This window comes from Strigops habroptila, chromosome 6, assembly GCF_004027225.2.
Source record: "Strigops habroptila isolate Jane chromosome 6, bStrHab1.2.pri, whole genome shotgun sequence".
NCBI classification, from domain to species: domain Eukaryota; kingdom Metazoa; phylum Chordata; class Aves; order Psittaciformes; family Psittacidae; genus Strigops; species Strigops habroptila.
This window is the reverse complement of record NC_044282.2, coordinates 38,660,424-38,681,932: the sequence shown is the minus strand read 5'-3', so window position 1 is coordinate 38,681,932 and position 21,509 is coordinate 38,660,424. Positions and strand designations below refer to the sequence as shown.

Here is a 21,509-nt window from a genome sequence, read left to right as displayed (position 1 = left end):
TAGTCCTATTTTAGAGAACCTGATGAGGAGTACTGACAGCACGTAGTAACTCTGTGCAGGGTGGGCTGAGCACGGGGGCCTGTGAGCCCCACTGTACCTCAGCAACTCTGCTGCCACACAGGCGCGGCACTAACCGCTCCCCTGCCACCGGGTTTACCTGGTCTGTAACGAGGCCCCGGCCTGACCGCAGCCACCGCGGAAATGGCGGCTCCCACAGTAAGCCCTGCTCCTGCTGACACCGGCCTGAACGGCCACACCGAGCGGGCAGGAAGCCGCGCGGGGGGCACGGGCATCGCCGCCTTCCCGCATGGGAGCGGCGGTGGCAGAGTGCTAGGCCGGGCGGAGCAGCGACCCCCAGTGCGCCGGGCTCGCCTCCCGGAGCACTACACTTCCCGGCAGCCTCTGCCCCGCCGCCGGGCGCGGTCGGCTGGGGACGCGCCACTTCCCACGGCAGTGCCGCCGCAGGACTACGTTTCCCGATAGGCCCCGCGCGGAGGCCGCTGCAGACGGGAGAGCCGCCGCGGGCTGCGGTGCGCACCGGGACGGGTAGTCCGCGGGGCAGGCGGCCGCGCCTCGGAGCGGCCCGCGCGTCAGGCGGCGCTCTGACCTTGCGGGTTTGTCTGGTTATGTGTCTCCGCTGCTCCCGGCCCGCCTGCCCATCAGTCGCCGGGAAGATGGCTGCCGTACGCAGGGCCCGCAGTTACTCCCGCTGCGTGGTGCGCTTCTCCGACCGAGAACTCTGCTAATTTCCCCCCGCGGGGAGGACACACGGACCGAGCGTGGGGGGGAGAGACCCCCGGACGGGACAGCGCCGCCCGAGCGTTGACAGCATGGTGAGCGGGCCCGGGCCGGGCAGTGCGGCTTGCGGCGGGCCGTGCGGGGCTGCGGCTCGGCTGTGGCTCGGCTGTGGCGGTGGGGCTCGGCCGCCGTGGCAGGTGCGGGCGGAGGGCGGCCCGGCCCCGCCGCCGGAGAGCTGGGGGGGTCGGTGACAGCGGCAAGGGGCGTGTGCCCGCGGGCGGGAGGAGCGGCGCGCCGAGCCGAGCCTGGCAGCGCTGCCCCGTCCGCCCGCCCGCCCGGGCACCGGGAGGTGCCTGCGGCTAGCGTGCCGTGCTCCTGGCCATGTTCCCACCCCGGGTAACTGCGCCGCAAGGAGACACGGCCGCCTTCCGCAGAGGATGGTGGGTTGGGCTGATGAGTGGGGCTCCTTGGTTCAGGACCGACCTAGCTATCCGTAGAAACTCCCGGACGAATCACTGTGTCATTTCCGACGAGCGTGCCCTGTCTTTCTCTCGCTTCCATCAGAAAACAGATGGCATAAAGTCTCTTCATAATTTTAACAGCTCCATGGGCCAGGCACTCTGCTTGCTCGAGTTTGTGCGTTACTGTTGGGTTCAGTATTGCTTTTCTGACTGGACCTCAATGGGGACTCAAGTATCCACGATGAAAACTTGATCATTCAAAGTTAAACCATTTCTATGATTCAGGAGATCTTAAAATGCCTTACCACCATAATTAAAACAGGTATTTTTTAAGCACAGTGTTGCTTGTACCACATTGAGAGGAAAATTGAGCAATTTCCTCATTTTCTTATAAAACCCCCAGTAGGACATTTGCTGTTCATCACTGTTCAGCTATGCCGTGCTTGCTTCTCCCTTAGTTTTGTACAGCTCACATGTCGTCCTGTTCAGCTGGTGACAGTCAGCTTGGAACTCTTTCTGATCTTGGCTTTATTTTGCTGAAACAGAAGATCTGAACTATTAAAGGACTTGGCATTACAGATAGTTTAGTAAGTGATTGTTGTGCTCTGAGGAAATCAGCATGCATTATTGGTTACAAAACAGTTAAACCTAAGCTGTGCAAGTATCATTTGCATTTGGCAAATGATTTCGAAAACTTTGCAGACAAATCAGAATCAAATCTACTAAGTTGACTTACAGGTCACAGTCTAATTCAGATGTTTACTTCTGGCATGTCAATCTCTTGGTGGCTTGACCACCACTTTTCTCATGGAAAATTACTTGAGCTGGTCAGTGCACACTAAGGATGTCTCGCTATCAATCAGGATAAAGTCCATGTTTCATGTGACAGCTGACTTGTAGCAGGGGGAAGGCCAGCAGCATAAAGATGAGCAGGCCAGATTGATCCGCCAAGTAGCGGTTACAGTGCCATGTTCTGTGAACTTCAGAAACTATAACTAGAATTTAAGTATCATCAGAGCTGGGGCGAGGAGCCAATTTTTACAAGTTACAACCTGCTTTGTAGGTGTGGTCTCATGAGCTGCCTGCTGGTGAAAGCCCTTGCTTCAGTGAGACCTGTGATTCTAGCAAAACTATAGGGTTTCAGCAGATCAAATACATAACGGAAAGGTTGTTAATAGAGATCAGTTTTCCAGTCCAGTCAGCCATGGAGTAGCAATGTGAATGAATTGCTTACTGGTAAATTTAGAGCGATGGTCACTTACACTGCCTCCGCTGCCAGAAGACAAACCTTTGATATGAGAGACTTCAGGTCACAGGAGCACTCACTATAGAAGAGGTAATGATGAAAGTCAAAACTTTGGCTGTAATCAACTTCATGATATCTTTTTTTTTTTGACCGCTTTTAGGCTGTGGACTAGGTCTTCATAGTATGGTGTATTTTTTGTTTGTATTGAGAGCACATTTAAGTTTTAAAGAGCATTAAATGACATTTTGGAAGCAGTTGGTCCAGAACCATGACTGTCTGTGACTCAGAAATGAAGGAGAAGGAGGGCAGTTGAACAGAGACAAAGGGAGGAAAATCAAGACTCTTGAACAGATTACTGAAACAGTTTTGAACATGAGGTAAACATCAGCCAACTTCATAACCTTCTAAATAATTTTAACTCATACTCATGAATTAGTTATTTACAGACTTCATGAGTTAAAGATTTTAATGGGCATGCCCTTGTGCACAAGATTGTGTGTTGATTTGGTTTAGGAATTGCTAGTTTCTGCATTTTGCAGATAAACCCAGGCTTGTTTTGCCCAGAGGGCTGACTGGACAAAATTCAGCTGCAAACCAGAAACCTTAATCTCTGTACAGACTTTATTTGTGTCAGCCCAGTGCCATAATAATGCACTTACCGATACCCATTTCAGTGCTAGCTCATTCCTAGGCTATCTCCTTTTGGCCAGCGCAGATATAATCCCTGGGTGCTGAAATAATGTGGTAGGACTGCTGCAACTCATAGGGCATTAACTGCTTGCAACCAAATTCTGGAATCAAAACCCATGAAATTTCTAAATTATTTACTCCCTGCTCAGATGTAGCGCTGCTTCAAGCTTCAGAGCTTTGGTTTCCTTGTTTTCTCCACTGAGAAATTAAAAATATACAGCCTTCAAATCAGAATGTAGAAACAGATGCAACATATGTTTACTTCAACCAACCAACACTGGCCTCCTTATCAATTGTAAAAGGTAAATTGACTGGAGCATCAGTAAAAATATGTTTACAGATGACAAGCCAGTAAGTTTGTGGTTGGTTGGGGAATCAGAGACAAGTACTACAGGTGAATTCTGGGGAGGTGCTTGTCACCAAGACAGAGAGAAGAAACATTGCCTTCCCACCAGATTTTCCAGTATTCTGTACTTTGAGCATGAACTTCCAGGTGCTATGAAAGTTTTATGCATTTTCTGAATACAAGAATGCTTTGATTTCTGCACTTTGTGCAGGAAATAGAGACTTCTTTATGAGAGCTTGGAAGAATCTCACTGACAGAATGTCACTTGAAGTCTTTGAGCACTATCTACAATAGGAAGGAGTGGGAACCAAAACTTCTGTAAGTGGTTGTGGTAATCTTAATGCCAGGCTTACCTTCTTATAACCTCACTTTGCATTATGTACTTGCACAACTATAGATGTGAAACAGTATAGTTCTGCAGTGGACAGAAAGGTAGAAAGACAGGAGTGCTTCAGCTGCAGGAAGAACTTTAAACAAATGTCTTAGTAGTGGCATCTTGCTGCTGTTGTCATTGCAGTGACTTGTCACTGATGCTCAGAATTCGTTTTCCTTTGGTTTAGTATAGATTCCACAAATCTCAGTGTATTTCACGGTGAGAATTTATTGTGTCTTTTTGAATTTTGCTCTTAAACTAGCTGTAATTCCTCTGTAGAGCCCTGTCAGGTTTTCTTAAAGGTCTTATTTAAGGTCTTATTTGTTTAACCTGTCTCACAGCAGTACTGTAAATAAAACCAGCTGTCAAGCTCTCATGCTAGCTTTTTATTTTCTTTTACAATACATTTCTTGCTTAGTTTCACATGTAGTTTTTGAGATTCCTGTATTGACCTGTAATTCTCATAAACTATTTATTGTTACTCAAAGCACTGGTCTTTTGTGCTTTTGTAAATATTAAGCAAATCAGAACTACTGGTTATCTTTACAATGGGAAGACAGTTATTAAATTTTAATCTCTTGTGTTAAGCACACTGCTGTTCAATACTGAAGCTTTAGTTCTGTGTTTTGATTTAGACACTGACCTTTATTCGGGTATTGTGGCAGTGTACTGATGTGTGTAAGCCTTCAAGTGATACATAACTACTCTGTGTTAGATTGATGCGGCTGAAATGCAAAACACAACTTCATTGGGTTAATGCTGGACAGCAATTTAAGATGAGTTTTTATCATCAATTAAGTGATCTGTGTGGTAGGTGGGAAGGATAGGAAAAAGAGGAGTATGCTTAGGGTTTTTTTAGTGTGTGTCAGTGACAGTTTTGCTTTCTGAATGTGCTGTAGGGACTTACTCAGGCTCTATAATCATGTCTGACTGCTCTCTACTAGGCAGAAGGTGAAGAAGATTGTCGCTCTGATTTGGTAAGAACCGATGACAATGAAAGACCCGGTGAAGCAAATCTTCAGGTATGTCTCCCATGCTAGTGTTTTTTTGCAAACATAGTACTGCTGTGATTTAAACTGCATTACTTATGCTCATTTAGTTACCACACATTTGTTGATCTGACAAATGTTTAATCCGTCTGCCCCTTCAAAACTGAAATATAAATTTTGCGTTGTTTTCCAAGTGTCAGATTAGATCTTCAGTTATCTGTATAGATGAAAAGAAAGCTTGTGGCAGATCTGGAATTTCTTTGAAGAAGCGTAGAAATTGGACAGCAGTTTCTGTATGGATCAAATTCCAGTTTAAGTTGTCATTCGCTTCTGGAGCAGAAAGTTTATAAAAGCAGTCTAGTAGAAAAGTCTGTTCTCACTAGATTTCTGTGTAGTCACTCCCCAGAAGTTGTGATGATTGTAAGAGATGTGTAAAGTGTAACTTCAGAGATGCTGAAAAAAATGCATGGCAAGAATTATAACTTACCTTGTTTCGCAGAGCATAGTCCTTATTTTTTGAAAGAGAAAGGAGTATAAGGTATTATTTGTATATTATGTAAATGACAGCCTTGATTGTTATAAAGCTCAATATGCCCATGGCCAAAAAATTAGGTTTTCTAAATTTTAATTTGACTAGTTAATTGACTTATTGCTTAAGATAACTGCATAAACAAGAGAAAACATCATGTCTAGAAAGTATACTTTTCTATGGGGTCTTAGGTCACAACTGTAGTACTAACAATCACTTCTTGAAACGTCAGTTTTTCTTCTGAGGTGAACAGTCCAGGTAAAAGCACTGATGTTACTGAATGAGATTGAACAAGTATTTGTGCACTTTTTTTAAATTTACTATAACACAGTTGCGAATTGTGTCTGAACTCACAAAAAATATTTAAGACTTGGAAGTGTGAAGCATAATTTTGAGATTCTTTTTTGTGTTTATAATTTCTCCTTAGAAAAGGTATTGTTTGAAAAAGTGATACTAAGTCAGAATTAATCATATTTTTTTAGGCAGAGCTCCAGATGTTCAGAGCTCAGTGGATGTTTGAGCTTGCCCCAGGTATGAGTTCTAGTGGGTTGGAACCTCTGCCATGCAGAGCATCTTCAAAAGGACCTGGAGTAAAGTCTGTAGATGCCAGAAGGAAACAGGAAATAGCAAAAGAGGAAAAGGTACAAACCCATAAATGTATAATTTGGGGATTTTTTTGTGTGTGTTAGTATTGCAGTATAACTATCCTAAAAGCTAATGCTGTATTAAATATAGAGAAACAACAGAGGTGATTAACCTGTTGTCTCCGTACAAATGTCTTTCCATAATCCTACACTGATTTTTTTAGTTTTTATTGTTGGCTTTATGTCACCTTCCCAGTCTACTTTCTAAAAGGCTATAGGTACGGGGTGATCAGCAGAAACTTAGATAGTATGTTGATTGGGAATTTCAGTTATGGCTTGTAGCATATTCTAAGTCAAGTGACATTGCACTTGTAAGGAGTTTAAGAACTGTTCTGTGTAATTTGTTGTACAGGCAAAAGAACTTTTCCTGAAGGCAGTGGAAGAAGAACGAAATGGGGCCCTTTACGAAGGTAATGTGAAAGTCTACAATGAACATCTTTATTGCAGCAGAATCTAACTCTTTCATTTATGTGCAGGACGGCATGATGCCAGTGAAGTTAAACTGCAGGCTAATAGTAGTTTGAGACCTCAATTACTCAGATAAGCAAGCACACTTGCTATAAAAGGAACACAGTTCTAAGGTTGAGGTGAAGCTAAAGTCAGATCAAGAAAATAATCTCTAGCTTTCAGACAAAACAACATTTTGAAATCTGGCAATTTAATGAAGCACTGGATTGCTTCTTCATATAACATGCTGCTTCTTATGACTTTTGTAACATGAAATAAGCATAGTAATTAATCAAGGCAATATATTTTCTGTGCTCACAGTTTTCTTTATTTCACTTTGAACGGAACTACTTAACCCATGGAATGTTTTGTTGTTTCAGTGTTTGGTTTTTTGTTTGTTTGTTTAATTTCCACAGCATGCTAAGATAGCTTCTTTAAGAATTCCTGAAGTGAATGTTTAAATCTGGTAGTCTTATGAGGTTTGCCATAAATATTTAAGACGCTTAGCTTGCTTGCCCTCTTGCTGTCAGCATTAGTAAAACTGCAAATTCAAAGTTTTCTTCTTCATATTTAGTTTTCAGAATATATAGAGTAAGAAGCCCATTCTGACTTCAAGTGCTGTAGGTCTGTAGTGGAAATACCAGTTTTCTATTTCTTCTGTGGCAAAAAAAAGAAACACAGAACATATGTGCCATCCTGCTCATCCACTAGAGGTTTTGGCCGCCTTGGTTAAAGTGCAGGTGCAAAATATGTCAAGATACACAGAACTGTGGGAGCTCCTGAACTCAGCCACCTGTTGAATACAGAATTTCCTCTCTGCCATAGGAGTTTTCCTTCCCTTCAAGGGATTTCTGGTTGTTGTTCCAGATCTCAAATGAACTGAGTGAGATAAGAGTCCCTAGTAGGTAATAAAATTAGTTGGTTCAGTTTCTAATTTATTACATGTTTTTACAGGGCAAAATTACTTTAGGCTAAGGTATTTTGTGTGTTTGGTGTAGAATTAAATGCACAGTAAAAAAAGACATCAGAACTATGTCCGGTATATAACCTACCATATAGGAAATCATGCAGTAAGTACACTGTAAAGGTGTTCATACCAACAATTTCCAAGTAAATTAAAATAAAATATGTGAGGAAAGCACTCTGTTTAAGCGTTGTGTGTATAAAATGAACACTACAGCTTCATCTGCTTGAGTGTACTCCTTGTATGTTAAACAGCATGTCCTGGGTTCAGCTATAGCAGTCATTTTTCTCCTTCTTAGTAGCTGGTGCAGTGCTGTGTTTTTTAACTTTCAGCCTGGGAACAACGCTGATAACACCAATGTTTTTAGTTGTTGCTAAGTAATGTTTATTCCGACCAAGGACTTTCTCAGTCTCATGCTTTGCCAGGGAGGAGGGGAAGCTGGGAGAAAGCAGAGACAGGACACCTGACCCAAACTAGCCAAAGGGGTATTCCATACCACAGCACGTCATGCCTGGTATATAAACCGGGGGGAGTTACCCAGAAGGCCCAGATCACTGCTCCGGTCGGGCTGGGTGTCGGTCAGCGGGTGGTGAGCAATTGTATCCTCTCCCCTTGTTATTTCACTAATCATCATTGGTGGTAGCAGTAGTGGTTTTGTATTATACCTTAGTTGCGGGACTGCTCTTATCTCAACCCGTGGGAGTTACATTCTTCCGATTCTCCTCCCCATCCCTCCGGGAGCGGGGGGAGGAAGAAGGGGGGGGCGGGGAGTGAGCAAGCGGCTGCATGGTTCCGAGTTACCGGCTGGGCTCAGACCACGACACGGCAGCAGAGAAGTAGTAACATCGAGCAGTTGCTTTCACAATTGTTTTAGGCATCTGGATTGTGTGAATATGAATCCTTTCTCATTTGAATTTGATTTGAGACTTAAAGAAACAAAGCTAAACTGTTGCTACACATACATCTGTATGAGACCTTAGAGACAAGGTCCTATGCCAGACACAGGTATATTATTGAGCACATGTCAGGACATCTGTTCTCAGTCCACACCTTTTAATCTGCTGACCTGGCTCAGGTCACCAGAATCCAAGTGGCATTTCAGCCTGCTTCTGAAATCTGCTGATAGCTGATGTATGTGAGACAGCTATGTGCAGCCGCTTGTTCATGTTTAAGTACAGTACAGTGTTGCTGCAAGATTAAATGCTAAAGTTGACACTGATCTCAGTTTAGCTGGCTCCTGGTATTCCTCATCCTCACCAGCCAAAGGATACTGCTTGTCAGTCACCAGCCCTGAAATGAACTTGAAGAAATAGGAACACTTACTTGCCCCAAAGTCAGGCTTCTCAGACTCACTAGTGTGTTAAATTCTGAGCTCCACACTCATTGATATTTTACTTTGGGTTTTGTTTTTAAGGGTCCAAACTGAGGGAAAGTTGCCCTCTGATTACCACGTGGGAATACAGAGACACGAATATGTATACAATGTTAACAGTGGTATTAAAATGACGATGTACATAAAATGAATCCACTTAAACTAAGGATTCACAGAGTTAACTCAGAAGAAAGACACTCTGCAGCTTAAATAATGGTTCATTCGCATAGGGTGATTTTCCTGGGCCTGTTTCTATACTTAGTGTTTGTAGCATCTTTGGAGTGTTAAAGGCAGAAGTACTTCTCTGTGTGCTAGAAAAAATCCAGTCTGTCAGTTTTACCTTCACATCCCATAGGCTTGTGCTTGCTATATAGCTTTTTGAGAAAGCTGCTTTCCTCCAGTCAGGTTCGTCACCCTCAGTGAGGTGGCTTGCTTCAGTGCTTTCTGTAGCTTCCAGGGTTTTTGCTACAGTCAAATTTACTTGTGTCTGTTGTTAAGTTTCAAAATTATGACACTGTTTTGTTGATCTTTCGCACCTTTATAATGTTGTATATGTCTGAGTGACTGCACTGTACAGGGATTTAAGGTACCTGCATCATCTTTCAAATTTGCTTTCGTGTTCCTCATGGTTACTTATTAATATAATGCCTAAAATCTTTATGGCTTATTGAGAAAGCTTTGTAAGTGCTGGGCCACAAACAAAATCAGGACTTTGTAATGTTTTAGTGTAAAATTTTGTACTGCATAATTGAATTAGTAGCAGTTAAGGTAAATCTGTAAAAGATGAAGCGTATCTGAGAGAGCTCTTTTGTTCTGGAAAAGTACATTAAATTTTTAGTTTTGAAAATAGGTGCTTAATATACCTCTCTTCTGTATCGAATTTAAACCTAATCAGTTTAGACTAAATAAGATTTACTGGCAAAGGCATTTTCCACCTTTTTAATGCTTTTAGCTGAAGCCATCTCTGAAAAAACCCCTTTGCTTTGATAAGCTAGTATAGGTATCAGACCTGTTTAAACATTAAGCCTTTATTTTCAGCCATCAAGTTTTATCGTCTAGCAATGCAGCTTGTACCTGACATAGAGTTTAAGATCACTTATACACGGTCCCCAGATGGTGATGGAGTTGGAAACAGGTGGTAAGTATGAAAATTTACTAATTAAGTGCATAGGATTACTGAAACCTGAAATTTTGTTTCTGAAGCACATGAATGCTCTGCTGTGCTACACAGTTGTAAGTTTCTCAACATTTGGAAAACTTGTCCTCTTTCGTTTGAATAGACTACACAGAAAGTTTACAGATGCATTAGTCAAAGGAGGACTTTTCTATACTGTAGTTCAAAGAAGGTAACAGGCTTTTTTTTTGCAGCTAGTTAAATTCAATGAAAGATTTACAAATAGTTATGTTGTCACTTAAAAAAAAAAGAAAAAAACATCTTTCACTTTATTACTTTTGATTTCTGAGTTGTGTTTTTTTACACATTTGGGTTCATGTACAAAATTGTAGATGGCAAAAATATCAATTAGTAAAAGCTTTGTACCATGGAATAAGCATAGTAATTAAGCAAGGGAATATACTACCATTCTTGTGCTAACACAGCCAATTGGGAGCGTTTTCAGTAAGTAGAGCAATATATTTCGAAGCTCATAGATTGAGTAGTCTAGTCTTTCCTTGTTACAAGCATCAGTGTACCTCTGGCCTCAGCACACCATGTGCGTAGCAGCTTAAGGCTGGCCTGACTTGAGCCCAAGACTTAGATTTTAGGACAGGGTTTGGGTTAGGGCCAAAACTTCTGTTATAGCTCAGATAGCATAGCGAAGACAAGCTTATGAAACAGAACTTTCCAATTCACTGCTTACTGGTAGCAGTCATAGGTGCTGCTGCTAACTACAAGAAATCAAGAGTTTTAAAACTGAGGATATAAGAGGAAAGTACAATCATATTCATGCGGTATTACTCTCTCAGTCTTGTTGCCCTGGAGCATGACAGCTTCAGTGCAGTAGTTGACTCAATATAAAAGAGAGTAATATGAGCTAAGTGCTTTCTTTAGTTTCAGAACTAGCATGAAATCTTTGCTGTGCATTTGTGCACTAGAGAAAATCCTGGATGATAAACTACGGTCATATAAAAATCTTGCTTTCCTTGAGATTATTTTCTTCTTTCAGCATCATTTTCCTACTCTTTTAATTAAGCTGCTGTGACTGGGGGTGTTGATCTTCTTGAGGATAGGAAGGCTTTACAGAAGGATCTGGACAGGTTGGATAAATGGGCTGAGGCCAGTGATATAACATTCAAAAAGGAGAAGTGCCGGCTCCTGCACTTGTGTCACAACAACCCCATGCAACGCTGCAGGCTTGGGGTCACTCTTCAGTGAATAATGCAGGAGTAAAAAAAAAGTAAAAATCCTTAACTGTTTTCAGTATCTTACGTTGTGACAAAATACAACTTCCCATCAATTATAATTTATTCCTGCATATGGCTTATCTTAGAGAAAGCAAAAGAGGAAGCTTGTCTTTTCATGGAATCAAGCAATTCTTCAGTGACTTCACTAAAAACAGTGAACTCTTAAATACAAAAAGAAACTGGAATTGGAATTAAATGAAAAAGAAAGTTTTTACTGGCAGATGGATTCCAGCAAAATCTAAACAAACTTGGTAAGATTGCAGTAGTTGTTTTATTATATGATGAAATGAGATCGCTTTAAAAACATACAGGAAACAACTATATTAAATAAGGGTAAGACAGTGGGTTGATGTGAAAAGAAGGATATCTGTTGGCATGTTTTGACCAGTATCACAGTGTTGGCATTCCCCCTTTTCTAGTGTGGAGGATAACAAAGAGGATGACAAGATGGCTGATCTCCTGTCGGATTTCCAGCAGCAGTTGACTCTTCAGGAATCTTCAGTCAAACTTTGTCAGCCTGAGGTTAATGTCAGCCAGACCCATATCTCAGGTATGAGTTAAGATACACTCAGTGTAAGAGTTTCATGTTTCCCTCTATTAAAACATGTCTCCTTCATTCTAAAGCCACCTTTAAGGAAATGTACACAGTATCTATTTACTTTTATAGTTAGATGTAAAGGAAAAAAGATCATCAACTAGTTAAGCAGATCTTGTTCTCATGCATGATTTTGCCTTTATTGCACAAGCTTTTCTATGTAGTACTACTACTAAGTAGAATTTTTCGGGATCAAAGTCATGCTTAAAAGTAGCAACTTCTAGGAACACACTTGCTGAAGTAAGCGTATTCCAGTTTTCCTTCCAGTTAATGTTTGAAAAAGTGAAATGTAGGTTTGTTGGTTTTTTTCGTTCGCAAATACTTGTTAGAATTCTGAAGTGCAAATAAGAGACAATTGTTCTGTGAAGAATATGCATCTTTGCATTTCCTGTTTTATCTGATTCTATATCAGATCTTTACAACAGATACGTTTTCAGGTTCATCAAGACTATATAACATAGCTGGAAAGGCTTTTGCAGGTTAAAGCTTTTCAGTACTTCAATTCTAGGACGGTCGTCCTGAGACTTCCTTGCAAGATCTAAACGTACAGAGTACAAAATCGTACAAAAAAGTTAGACTCTCTTAAAATCAGACGCCGATTCGCATCCCAAATTACCAGCTGCTCTGGGAAATCTTATTCTGATCTCCTCTGTTCTGCTCAAGGAAGAAAAATAAAACAAACGTAGCAAGCTGTTAAAGCGTATATTTTAACAACTGTGGCATTGTACACATGGGAAAGCATCTTTTCTTTTTTTTTGCCAGTAAAGTCAATATGTTGTAGCCATTACTGTAAAATGATCTCAAGAGATGTCTCTTTTGAGCAGCAGTCTTGGTCTCTTTCTAGTTATATTTTCTGCCTTTGTGCCAGTCCTGTGTTACAGTATGTTGTTTACTGACTGTTTTTAAGAGAATGAAAACTGTTAAAATTATGAGGTCTGCTTCAGAAGTTAGTAGGCTACAAAGAATTCCTCTTGGTCATCATGGTAGTACAATAGTCACAGAGTTCAGCAGCCCAGGGAAAATTGAAACAGTGTGAAGTAACAGATTTGGTTGAATTGATTTTCTGTGTTCCATTTTACATTTTATTGACATTCATAATCTTGGAATGCTGGTTAACCCTTAGTACAGAACAGGATCAGACCTCTGCCATGTAACTGACATACTGAATATATTTACTTTCCTTCCCTAGTATAGGAGCAATTTTTCATAGTAGTTTTTTTGTTGTTGTTTTACACAAGTAAAGCTTAGGACCAAGATACCATTCTTCACCAGAAATACTATAATATTTTCTCTACAGTGTGTGCCCGGTATCTGAAGCAAAGTGTCTTAATGATCCCTAGTTTACTAGAAACTTAGAAACATGGATGATAAGATAGATAATCAAAGGCTTTGGCTGATAGTGACTATCAGAATGGAAGATATATACCTGTTAGCACTAGTAAGAGATTTTTAATCCTTTGCATCTCCCATTCTCCAAGGCACTAAGAGTTCACATACCACAGAGCTCATAAGTTGCCAGAGACTGTTTTGTACCTTGTAGCAATAATCTGCGTGACTTTTTTTTTTATACTGTAACATTATTTTAATAGTTACAAATACAGGCAATATAGCAAATTTATGATTTCTCAATAACAAAACATAGAATTAAGTCAGATTCATGAAACAAGATGTGTGTTAAGTGAATACAGAAACTGGTGTCCAGTGGGGTTATGTACTTTTTATCATGTTAGTATTCTGAAATGTGAAACTTAAGTTTCATCAAATTTTATAGCAAAACCAGTCTCATTGGATCTGTGGGAATGCAACAGTGCAGTTTTTTTAGAAGCATTTTTTTTCACTAAAAATCAGAATTCTATTAAATTGCAGTCTCTACCGTGGTATTTACAGCTAGTTACTGTTTAATGTACCTTTGTGTCACTCAGCTGCTTTCTCCATTTGAACTCAAAGCAGTTACACTGAGTAAAATCATCAAGTCTTAAGTGCACGTGCTGGTACAGTTGGAGTCATAGGCTCTGGAAAGCAGCAGTACTTAGAAATAAATGAAGTGTAATTCCTGATGGTATAAGAGAGGCAGAAAGTTATGAGAAAGAATTTTGCCTTAATTTTCCAGGACTTTTTCACTGAAATTAATGCTAGGAAAATTATAATATGATCTTGTGGTGCTTTGATGAAGATTCTGTCATTATCTTGTATTACGTTAGAAGAAGTCTTAAAACAGTGCTGTGTGATAGCATTTTCAATCACTGGACCTGTACCACAAAATATAGAGTAATATCATATCAATTTCGTAGTGGATAGGTTGGGCTTAGGACCTCCTATCCAGTACTGACCCTGACCTGAGCTTATTTAGCTTGGCATGCAAAAGCAGTATGCTTTGAGGTAATGTTACACACTACGACAGTTTGAAGAAAATACTGCTTCACAGTCACTGTGGATGTGCAATGTACATGTGGAATTTTTGGTATAACACCTACAGTTGTGGATATATGTAGTCTAAAGCTATGTTTTACCCTATTATTTTGCCATAATGCACTTCCAGCTCTTTATTTTTGTTCTTTCATTATGTGACTTTTTTCTAAGTGTAGTGACTTTTTTAATTAAAGGGTGGGGTTTTTCTTTGTTCCCTGGCTGCCATGTGAAAAAGTTGGAATTTGTTAATGGAAAGTCAGAACTTCAGTAATGGTCAAACGTGGATTGTAGATAACCTGTTGATTTACAGGCTACCATCTCGCAAGAATTTCTTTTCTCTTTGCAGTGTTGCCTATGGAAGTACTAATGTACATTTTCCGATGGGTGGTTTCGAGTGACTTGGACTTAAGATCATTAGAGCAATTATCTCTTGTTTGTCGAGGATTTTACATTTGCGCCAGGTATTGTAGAAAAGTTGTCTAGAGTGAAGCTTCTCTCTGCTCTAAGGAAGAAAAAAGCCCTTTTTTACGCTCAGACATATGTAAGCTCTGTAGAGGTGGATAATAAATCCATAGAGCGAAATTGCGTGTGTTGGAAAGGTGGTTTTATGGATTTTTTTGCTTTCAGGGTACTAAATCGTACATGTCGGAGTATGCCCTGCTTTTTCTTCCTGTGGCAATTTTCATGTTATGCTCCTCACAGTGCTAATCAGCTTTTGAATACACCACTAATGGTATGTTAGATAGATGAATTCATTGTAATAAAAGATGTTGTGGGAAGTCTTACTTGCTCTACCTTGTTTGAGATTTAGAGTTGCAAGATCTCCAAAATAATGTTTGTTGTGTTGCCACTCCACACAGAGAAGTGACAGGCTGCTGCAACGTTGTTGTTCTGTACTTGGCTGAAAATGGCATTGTGTTCTTGAATTTCAGTGGGACAAGGCAGTAGCTTTCAGATGCTCCAGGACTAAGTAAATTAGTCAATGTTTTTAAATTATAAGGTATTGTTGTTCAAGAAAATTTCTTTCCGTTGCATCCAAACAAAATAATGGAGTATATATATACTTTGATATATAAAAGGTAAACAAGGTTTGCAGAAAAATAATGGGGTTTGCTTTTTTCTCATTTTCACTAGAGATCCTGAAATCTGGCATCAAGTCTGTTTGAAAATATGGGGTAGGAGCTGCAATAAGCTTGTTCCATATGCCTCTTGGAGGGAAATGTTTTTGGAGAGGCCTCGTGTTCGCTTTGATGGTAAGGTGTACTTTTGGATATAGTTTTTTTTGTTTCTTTACTGCATGAAACAGTGATAGAAGCAATCAGGGTTTCATGTTTCTGATGTTGTTAGACCTAATCTGAATTTTTTTTGGCTTTTGAATCTGTAGAACGTCTAAACAGAAGGGAAGGGTGCAAGGGAAGAAAATAAAAAACTTCCATGTATCTAAGTAACCGAAGTAAACTCAAAAGGTTTAGATTGTTGATTTTTTCATCTTAAATATTCTATGTACTTAATTTTTGTTTGTATAATTATATCTTCCTTTCCTGTAGGTGTCTATATCAGCAAGACAAAATATATACGTCAAGGAGAACAATCTCTTGATGGTTTCTATAGAGCGTGGCACCAAGTGGAATATTACAGGTAGAACTGTAGTACAATGAGTGAGTGAAATGTTTCTCTCTCTTAAGTTCTTTAAATCCAGCCCTCAATATCACAAACAGTAATCATTCTGTAAACCTCAATGGAACTACCACAATGTGTAAAGCTATGTGTATTTTCTGAGAATAGGTCTTAAGAAACAGAATTTATTATTATAATTAGAGATCGGCTTAGAAACACATTTCATCCTCAGTTAATCATTCCATGTGGATAAAATTTAATCAGTAACAACAGCAGTACTTGTCCACAGATTTTTTTACCCAAATTACTGTGTTTTACATTTCTGATGTAATAGTTGTTTTCAGCAAAAGGAAAACAAGCAATTATACAAGAATTGTCTTTTAACTTACTTCTAACCACTTGTAAATAACCAAGAGGCTGGGCTGTCTCAACTTGCTGTAAATATCTTGCTGTTTGTTTTCTCAGCCTGTTCTTATGCTGTTCTCCTCTTGCTGTTGCCAGCATTTGTTGTTCCATTCTGCTGTCCCTTCTGAGGCTGGAAGCTGTTAATAGAAACCATTGAATCTTGGGGCTATTTCTGTAGTCTCACAAACAGCAGCATAGTATCTGAGTACCGTAGAAATTGATCAGATCCCAGAACCTGAAAAAGTCCACATGACATGTACTGTTAACTGTAATTAAGATTTTGATGCGTTTGTCTCAATGGATGTTCTGAGTAGAGAAACTTACTTGAGGTCGGTTTTGATTCCAGGGTAACCTTCTTTTGATAGAGGTGAAAAAAATCCTGAACTTCTGCCTTCTTTCATAACTCTTCATAACTTGATCTTTTAATCTTCAAAGCTCTCTTTGATTTTTTATCTCTTTTTTCTGTTGTATCATGTGTGAAGAAATGTATTTTCAAATCCTGTTACCTAGTAAGTTTTATGTCCTTCTGGGAAACATCCTGTGATTTATTAAAAAAAACCCCCAACAACCCACAGCACAACAGGAAAAGAATATGTTTTCTAGGTTTATGTTGTGTAATTATATTTTTGCAGGTATTTGAGATTCTTTCCAGATGGCCAAGTTATGATGCTAACAACTCCTGAAGATCCTCAATCTATAGTTCCTCGCTTACGGACTAAAAATACAAGGTTATTGAAATAAAATTCATCTTGCTTTTACGTGGCAATTTCTGTTTATTTTTGTCTCAGATTCTGTATACTGGCTTAGCAAAACAGGAGTAAAAATACGATGTTATTTATGTTGTATTACAGATATTTATAGTTCTCTTCTGAGAATTACAAAAAAATTTTGACTTGTATGCAAAAATACCTTTGAATTTAAGGTGCTGATATTGTAGTTACATTTCCTTTGCAGGTTATGTGATTTTAGACTTTGAAAGAAGGTAGATGGAAGAATACATGCTATTAGCTTGGTGGTTTTAGAATCCTTTTGAAGATACTATTTTGTTGTTGACTGCCTTCTCATAATTCCTTGACTGTTTGAAGGAAATTGAAGATTTTAGTGGGATAAGACTGAATTATTGATTGATTTCTTTATGATGTTTGCACAAACTTGCTAAAAGCAGAGAAAATTGTTACTTCAGAACAGATTTGAGCTGTTCACTAGAAATCTGAAAGTATTTAGCAGTAGGCTAGATAGAACTGACTAAATTACCTTTACTGTCCTCTCTGGGAAAATGAAAAGCAACCTTCCAAAATGTTTTCATCATTTCATATCATCAGTGAGCCTGGTACTTTACTAAATGGAAATAAAAGAATAGTTTTTTTAATTATGTTATGCAATCAGTTGTTTCATTGTTGATATTTGTATCATAAGTACATCACTCTTCTGAGACAGAGAGTGTTTTTATGTCCTTGACCCTATCCTCCTCTTAACCTTCCAGAACGGATGCAGTCTTGCTTGGCCATTACCGCCTTTCCCAGGAAACAGACAATCAAACCAAAGTATTTGCTGTAATAATGAAGAGAAAGGAGGAGGTAGGTAGCAAAATAGAATAGAGGAAAAATAGTGTAAGGATGGGGCTTTTTAGTATTTTTTTTTTCCTCAGACTGAATATTTTAATGCACCTGAAGATTTGCATTACGCCAGTGGATTAGAAAAAGAATTTTTTAAATGGTTAAAAAATAAAATAAATCACCATGTTTATTTATGTCTTACATTTCTCTCTCCCCCTTCTTTCCCCAGTTAAGACAGATAAATATCTGGTTCACATTTGGACAACAGTTGTCCCCCTAAAGTCTTAATTGCCATGTGTGGTGCTATTAGGTAGTTTGTGAACATTGTTAACAAGCAGAAGGGCAGGATGAAGAGGTCATGTTCTGAGATCAGTTTTGGCTGTATGCAGTTGTGTTCCACAGCATTAAGTGAAACTAAATAAGCAGTATTCATTAGTTGAACTCTGAATGATTTGGTCAACTTTTTATCACAGTTATATCAACTTTATATTTTCTGATTAACGATGTGTCTGTCAAGAGAAACTTGTGAAAAGTTAGAAGTGTTACATTACTTTACAGTGAGTTTACATAGTTTGAGTGCTGTCCTCCACACTTATCTTACTTTCTGTGAAAACTTCTATAATTAATGTCTAAATTGATGTATTTTCAAAGAATACCAGTACTTGCTTTCAAGTATGAGAGTCCTCAGAGTTACTTAAGCCTCAGGATAAATAGTTGCACAATGTGTTTCTTTATATGTCATGATACTTCTTTTCTCTTTGTACAGAAACCAGTTGACTGCCCCAAATGCAGGTATTTCCGACGTGTTCCTGCACAAGAAACAGATTACAGCTTTCATGTAGGACTACAGTTGTGCTCCAGTGGGCGCCAGAGGTTCAACAAACTTGTCTGGATACATCATTCTTGTCACATAACCTACAAGTAAGTAAATGGAGAATATAAGGTCAAAGAAGGATATTTGCCTACAGAAGCACAGGTCACATTAATTTGTCCGTATTAAGTACAGAAGATGTAAAGACTGTAATACTTAGGAGACTTTAATGAGATGTCCTGAAAACAGTAACTGGTCCTGATTTGACAGGTTGTAATGAACTTTAAGACATCCCAAGATTTACTAACTTTTTGTAATGGTATGGGAAGTTTCTGAAGTAGTAGAACTGCAGTATTTTAGCCATTATGCACAGTGTTTGGATGATTTCAGAACTGAACTGAATTACTTAGTGTGGTGGTAGTAAAAGGGTTTGGAAAACATGCTCATTGAGATATATTTATTTTCCTTTGTGAATGTGCAAGCTAGAAATGTCTGCACCCATCATACAGTGAGAACTGTAACGTATACAAACTATGTAATCCAGCAGTGCAAAATATGGGCATGTGTCCAGCTGTTCTTATCACTAACCAAGCAAGAGCCATGGCCACTGTTGCCCCTGATGCTCTAAATACTGGCAAGTTGGCTGTCCAGATGTTAGATGTTGGCATTTAAGGTGGATTTAGGCCTTGGCTTCCAGTCTTCTTAATCTCTGTATTCAGTGTTTTTATACGGGCATAGCTCAGCTATTGAGCTGTAAGTATATAAAATCTAGGAAATGAACTACTGGTAGTTAGGAGTATAGGTAACTTCCATAAACAGAAAAATTACTTTTATAAAACCTAGTATTTTCATACCATATTTATGGAAAGTGGCAGTATGACAGTCATTCTTTTCAGCGCAAAGTTTCTGTACTGCTCAGGGTCTGCTCTGCCTCTGGTGGTGACCTTTTGAAACCAGAATAAAGATGAGTATAAAACACAGCCAGGAGGGCATATGCTTTTTGTCACTGATGTTCAGAAATACTTGGTTTTCTTCTTTTTAAACTTTCGCAAACATACAAGTTTTTACTGTCACTCTGTATTCTTTCTTGCTGTCACTCTGTGTTTTGAATTCAAGGATCTAAGTGAAACAAATGAAAGGGTTTTTTTACTTCAATATTAATATGGTGACTTGAGTGACATCCTGCACTGTTTAAAGTCTAAGAGCTAGTAAGAATGAAAGGGGAACGCGATTGTATTATAGAGGGCTTCAAACAGCAACTGGTGTCTAATTTAGCTTCTACAATACTCCTTGCAGATCGACTGGTGAGACAGCTGTTACTACTTTCGACATTGACAAAGTGTACACCCCTTTGTTCTTTGCACGAGTGAAGAGTTTTACTGCATTTTCAGAAAAGCCGCTCTAAGAAACACCTTTTCCCCTCACAACTCTTGCATGAATAAAAGGTTGTAGCTAATGAGCACTTAAGTTATAAATGTGTATATATTTGGAACATTTTAAAATTCTGGGGAATTTTTTGAAGACAGTATGTTCTATTTGATTATGAATGGCTGGGGTTTTATTTTGAGATCAAGCTTATAAGTATTAAACACCTTTACTTTGTGACAAGAATTTGATAACAAAATTTTGTTGTTTTGTGGTTTTCTTTTTTTTTTTTTTTTTAACAGATTTTATAAATCAGTCTGCTTAAAATTTGGGTTTTCATCTGCCTGGACACTGGTTTGTCCAAAAGAAATTCTTACAGGAAAATCTCACTGTCCATGGGACAGTGTGCGTGGTCTCTGGTGAAGGCTTGAAATGTGAAGAGGAGAAAGTTGTCTTATATCTGTTAAACTGTGTGATTTAAAAGAACTTCAAATAAATGTTTTCTTTAAATTAAACTTATTTTGTTTGCCTTTAAGATCTGGCATTTTGTCAACATCAACCTTAAGGAAAAAAATAAATCAAGGGCAAGCAAGCTTGAAGTGTAAAATTTAACTGTGAAGGTACATCCCCACCAATGCAGTGGTGTCAGTTGATGATAAATGCAATTTGATTTTGATAGAAGTTCAGTGGGGCCTGCCTTCTTGACAGGACAGGCACGCAGGGGAGAGGGATATGGGCAATGGGTTGTTCTCTTATACTGTAGGATGACTTTGCAGGGTGCGTGGCTCTGCTTGGGAAGTGTTGCAGTGCAATGGTGAAATGCTGGTGTGTACTCTTTGTGCATTGGCCAGGTCTGAATGCACAGCTAAGCAGGGCTCACTTGGACCTGGATGTAATGTGTTCTAACCCTTCACCTAACCTTGCTACAGATACTGTAAACCCTTTGAGCATTTGTTGTACTAAGATAAATTTTGAGGCTGCTGTAGATGTTCAGGTGCCATGTACTGCTAATGATGAAGTGTACCTTGAGGTTTGGTGCAGGTACTGTATGCTGCTTCTCCTGCATATGTCGCTTGGGGGTGTAGTGCAGACACTGTAATGCTGCTTATTATATATGTATCTTGGATTCTGAAAGAACTGAAGCTTTTTAGTGTAGTTTTTAAAAGCCATTTTGCATAACTTACCTTTGAACATCTCATTTCAAAATACTGACCTGGACTTGAGGACTAAAATGTGAAAGTTGTTGAAAGAACTATACTTGCTCCATAATTTATAAAGTGTATCTTTGCAAGGAGCTACATGATTAAAAATTCATCAATAAATCATGATTTTGAACATGCAATCCCTTGCAATTCCTTATTTTGCCAAGAAATCATCATTTTCCTACAGTTAAAGATGATTACTTAGGAATTACCATGCATAAACTACATGCTAGGCAAGATTGACAGGTAGAATTAATATCTTAATCTCTCACACTACTTACAGGTTATCTGGGAAAAGTAGAGAAGATTTCAGGTACATGAGTTCTGAATAGGATGTGTGTATCTGA

At 39.2% G+C, this 21,509-nt stretch overlaps 1 protein-coding gene across 5 annotated transcripts; it reads left to right on the top strand.

Annotated features, from left to right (window-relative positions):
* Positions 1 to 471: 471 nt before the first annotated feature.
* On the top strand, positions 472 to 20,479 carry FBXO9 (F-box protein 9). 5 transcript variants are annotated; one of them, XM_030489326.1, is made up of 13 exons: positions 472 to 833; positions 4,799 to 4,876; positions 5,855 to 6,013; positions 6,369 to 6,426; positions 9,838 to 9,937; positions 11,622 to 11,752; positions 14,553 to 14,667; positions 15,341 to 15,459; positions 15,754 to 15,844; positions 16,861 to 16,956; positions 17,712 to 17,805; positions 18,577 to 18,705; positions 19,892 to 20,479. In XM_030489326.1, exons 1-13 carry the CDS (start codon positions 831 to 833, stop codon positions 19,901 to 19,903), a joined length of 1,185 nt encoding a protein of 394 aa, XP_030345186.1. In that variant the 5' UTR covers positions 472 to 830; the 3' UTR covers positions 19,904 to 20,479. The 5 variants fall into 5 exon arrangements, 4 of the variants coding, with proteins under 4 accessions (XP_030345186.1, XP_030345183.1, XP_030345184.1 ...); XM_030489323.1 differs by having other exon boundaries at positions 18,551 to 18,705; XM_030489324.1 differs by having other exon boundaries at positions 509 to 833; positions 4,803 to 4,876; positions 18,551 to 18,705.
* The last annotated feature ends 1,030 nt before the right edge of the window (positions 20,480 to 21,509 follow it).

Excerpts from the sequence above, each read along its gene's own strand:
- FBXO9 (XM_030489323.1), top strand. Across the intron at positions 6,014-6,368 it reads AAATAGCAAAAGAGGAAAAG|GCAAAAGAACTTTTCCTGAA; the intron begins GTACAAACCCAT and ends TTTGTTGTACAG. Across the intron at positions 15,845-16,860 it reads CACCAAGTGGAATATTACAG|GTATTTGAGATTCTTTCCAG; the intron begins GTAGAACTGTAG and ends ATATTTTTGCAG.